We start from the raw sequence: 4,507 nt of genomic DNA, 5'->3' as shown, positions 1-4,507 counted from the left end.
TTTTTTCCCAAAATCACCATTACCATTTTCAATTAATTTCTCTACACGCTTAACTGCCTCATCCATCATCCATCCCCCCACCAATATGTCACCAACTACTCCCATCAAACACAACCATAGTCACCATAAAAAATCAGTTATCAAATTTTCATTATCTTTATTGCCACATTAATACACAAAATCTTGATCTTAACCCTCATCACCACCTCATCCACTACAATTATCCCCACTCACCATGGTATTATCGAGTCTCGCCATCTTTCAAACTTTTAGGGTTTTTTTGATCCGCTAACATAAAAAACACGATGTTAATCTGGGTTTTTTCTTTTGAAAATGAAAGAGTTAAAAAGAAATGTATTTATTTGTTAATGAAATTATATCAATGCAGTAAATATTTAGAAATAAATTAATAATTTATTATGTTACGTTAGATTTTTATAATTTAAATTTCATGCATAAATGATTATTTTGTTAATGTTGATGATTATAAGGTTTTTCAAATTCTATTGAAAATAATAATAATAATAATTGGATTTATCCATTATAAAATTTAGGGTTTGATTTAAAAAGGAAAATTGGAGCTGGGTATTGGTGAGGAGTCGGGAGAATTGAGAAAGACTGAAGAAAGAAAAACATAAAATAATAATAATACACTAATTCGAAACAGCATCAGTTCCAATAAATCAACATATCGGTGAACCAACTTATTGAATATTTTGGTGAACCAACTTATTTTGTTCTTTAAGCTTATTGGTGTTTTTGGATATCAAATGAATTAAACTATTCAAGAAGAAATACATAAGCAAAGACTGCAGTTGAATTCCTATGTAGAATTTGCAGAGGAACTTGTACTTTACATATACAAAGCAATACTCCTATATATATTTTTACTGCAAAACAGCACAGCAAGAATTCAGCAGAATATAGCTGTTAACTTTAGTTCGTGAGCTCGATCCGATTCGATATTTCATATTCGGGTTCCATCTTTAATTGTTGCATTCTTCATTATGACTGTGATCCCAGACCTGATGTAAAACCCTTGCTCTGGTCTCTCAGCTTCTTCAACACCCTGAGTGGCCAAAGTAAATGAAAATTATTAAAAAGAAGAAAAAAAATCTTAAGATATACTAAACATTGATGGAAGCAATACTTACATCACTATTTGATATGATCACATCCTTTCCTATCTTGGCATTCTTGTCTATTATGCAATTCCTTTAAAAACACAGTAGCAACAATAAGAAATTATTTTCAAACAAAATTATCTTCTACATGGGATTATCAATTAGAAAATTTGGTTTCTTTTCTTCAATATAGATCTTACATGATCTTTGTGTTTTGTCCGACACCGACAGGAACCTTTCCTTCCTTTAGCAGAGACATCATTTCTGACTGTGTTTGATAGTAGTCTGCTCCCATCATCATGGTATCCTGCAGAGAAAGGAACATAAAGATAAGGTAACATATTTGCATATGTACTCTTGTCTGTTCCAACAACTTTGCTCTCTTGATTAAGGCTGACTTAGGCATACAGGCCTAAGGCCGCACGATTACTCGTCAGAAGTATAAGCATGTGAAAAGTGGATCCAATCTTCTCAAAGTTTAGTCTATGCCATTACTAACTATAAATGCAGTTTATCAGAAAGAAGAGGTGTTTGTAATCACTAGTTTGATGATATTTCTATGGGAAAGTGAAGATGTGGGATCACCTGAAGCTCAACACCAGACTCCAAACGTGACCGCACCCCGACTATAGAGCGTTGTACGATACAGCCCCGCAAGAAGCAACCATGTGAAATTATGGCATTAACAACCTGTAGCAACCGAATTTTCCATGAGGTGAGACGGCCAAATTCATTAATCACAATCTAAACTAAGACTTGAAGTAAATACCCTGCATTGATCAACTTTCGTGGGAGGCAAGAATCTTGGAGATGTATAGAAAGGAGTTTTTGGATCGTGAAACTCGAACTTTGGGGGCTGCATGTAGAAAATAAAACTAGTTTCCAGGAAATGGATACCAAATACCAAATGTAAGTAATAATCAAATGATTGCCATATCTATACGGAAACCTGATCGGTGAGAGCTAAGTTGGCATCAAAGAAGGACTTTATGGTCCCAATGTCTTCCCAATAGTCATTGAATAAATATGCCTGTGAAGATTCAGATCAGCAGTTTGATCACCGAATTAGAATCACTAATTAGCATCTGATTACTGCTGAAAAATCCTAGGAGAAAAGTAAATGTAAAAGTTCTTGTAAAACCCATCTTGCCTGTACGTTGTGGTCCTTTACCACAGACGGAATAATCTCCGAACCAAAGTCATTGCAAGATGGATAGCTCCGTGTCAGAAGCTTTAACAATACATCGGTTTTGAACACATACACACCCATTGATGCAATGTAAGGATATTTTGCAGCATCTTTGCCTGATAACCCTAATATGGAGGTATCACCTTGCTGTTGTACAAATGTGAAATGAGTTATAGTATGTATAGAACACCAAAACTATGGAATTTTGGGTTAAGAAGTGATCAGAAGTGGTAAAAGCAAGTACCATAGCTTTAAGATCGCCGCCCTTCGGTTTCTCTGCAAACTGGACGATCCTTCCTGTTCCATCTATCTTCATCAATCCAAAATCCGATGCACGGCTGCAAAATCGAAATGAAGTTGATTCCGACATTAGGAAGGAAAGCAACCATTGGTATATGCTTTCATGTTTTGAGCAACATTAAATGATAAATACCTATCATCCATTGGTAAACAAGATACCGTGATATCAGCATCTGTGTCAATATGCTTCTGCAAGAACAATAACCGTGGATTATGCCAGAATGGTCTTTCAAGGTACAACACCCATGCTTGGGAAAGAGAAAAGAAGAGCCTTGGAAGTTGGAATGCTCCTAGAAACCAAACTAATTACCTGCACAAAATCCATGTAGTCTGCTCGGTACAGATGATCACCGGACAATATCAGAACATGCTGGACATCCTTGGCCTTGGCATCCTGGCAGACATTAAATCACATTCAGATGAACATCAGGGTTCAGAAAGATGGCTTGAGCTCGAATACGAACCCGAGTAACTAACCTCAAAGACCCAACTAAATTGCCTCACGGCATCAGCTGTTCCTTGGAACCATTTCTTCCCTCCTGCTCCTGATGTTTGAGTGGCAGCCAAAACCTGTTATGTAGGCAACATAGCTTCATGAAAACTTTCACCAAAACAATTAAAATCTGATAAAATGCAAATTATAAACAAGGATTTCTAGCAGTATCTATACTGCTAAACCAACATGGGCTTACTTCCACAAAGCCATCTCCAAAATTTACACCATTCCCAAAGGTGTATGTCCTTGCCAAGTGACGATTGAGGGAAAAAGAGTTGAACTGAGTTAAGATAAATATCTTTTTGATGCCACTGTTGATACAGTTGCTAATTGGAACATCAATCAGCCTGTAACAACCTCCAATGGGAACCTACGATCCAAACAAAATCATAGTATTCTGAAATTTAAAAAAAAATGTTTATTTCATTATAAAAAAGAAGGCTTATATCTTACTGCTGGTTTGGCTCTCTTGCTAGTAAGAGGAAAGAGGCGTGTCCCAGCACCGCCACCCAGTATGATGGTAGCCACTTGCTTTGGGTCTGCTTGTGGAGTCTCAAACATGGCTGCCTGCTCTTCCTGATAATGAAAAGATTCAAATGCTTAGTGATAATCAAAATACCCACATTGAAAACAAAATTCAAAATACTTGGTATCATGAAAAATGTTATTTTTCACATACTATGGGATCAGTGTCATTATCTGGATTTGGAGAAGAGCAAACAACAGCAGGCTTTGCTTTCCTGGCACCATTTTCAGCTCTCAAACTCTTCCATAATTGTCTTGCAAAATCCCTGCGTTTAAGATCCCCTTTGATACTCTCACCCCATGAAAGAGAGCGTCCATTACTACCACCTTTCCTAACATGAAACCAATTGGCATTTGGCTTGAGTGCCATGCACAGAGATTCCATTGCTGAATTAATCAATAAATGAAAAAATATTAAACAGCAAAAATGTAATGTAGATAAAAAGAAAAAAAATAAGAAAGGTTGATGGAAAAGAGATAAAAAAGCTGAGAGAACATTAGAGTATAGACTATGCCTAAGTCAACAAAATCCAAAAGTGGAAACACCCAGATCCTAAAAACACTCTAAACCGAAGAAGAATCCGTATGCAAAATCATTATTATTTTTAAAGTAGTAACTGGAAATGCTGGGTTACAAAAATTGTGGGGGAGAAGAGGAACGGGTAGTTAAAAAAGAAAACTCTTTTGATTAAACTAAAAAGGAGGAAGAAACTTAGAGAACAATCAATCAGTAATGATAGTATCTGATAATATATATATATATATATATATATATATATATATATATATATATATGAATCTATTGAGCATTGTCAATAGTTAGAATCGGTCTCGCACGTTTTCCAGTTCATGAGCGAAACTAAAAAGTAGGTT

At 35.8% G+C, this 4,507-nt stretch overlaps 1 protein-coding gene across 1 annotated transcript; it reads right to left on the bottom strand.

The window, feature by feature from the left end:
- Positions 1 to 752: 752 nt before the first annotated feature.
- LOC120179172 (glucose-1-phosphate adenylyltransferase large subunit, chloroplastic/amyloplastic-like) lies at positions 753 to 4,206 on the bottom strand. Its single transcript, XM_039184843.1, has 14 exons — positions 3,789 to 4,206; positions 3,563 to 3,685; positions 3,306 to 3,479; positions 3,091 to 3,183; positions 2,924 to 3,007; positions 2,747 to 2,802; positions 2,558 to 2,651; positions 2,275 to 2,460; positions 2,074 to 2,154; positions 1,894 to 1,980; positions 1,710 to 1,814; positions 1,325 to 1,431; positions 1,155 to 1,215; positions 753 to 1,069 (listed from the first exon to the last, which is right to left on the bottom strand). The coding sequence occupies exons 1-14, from the start codon at positions 4,017 to 4,019 to the stop codon at positions 968 to 970; spliced, it is 1,584 nt and encodes a 527-aa protein (XP_039040774.1). The 5' UTR covers positions 4,020 to 4,206; the 3' UTR covers positions 753 to 967.
- Between the last annotated feature and the right edge of the window lie 301 nt (positions 4,207 to 4,507).

This window comes from Hibiscus syriacus, unplaced genomic scaffold (genome assembly GCF_006381635.1).
Source record: "Hibiscus syriacus cultivar Baekdansim isolate YM2019G1 unplaced genomic scaffold, ASM638163v2 tig00112407_pilon, whole genome shotgun sequence".
In the NCBI taxonomy this organism is placed as follows: domain Eukaryota; kingdom Viridiplantae; phylum Streptophyta; class Magnoliopsida; order Malvales; family Malvaceae; genus Hibiscus; species Hibiscus syriacus.
This window is presented reverse-complemented; position numbering and strand designations above follow the sequence as displayed.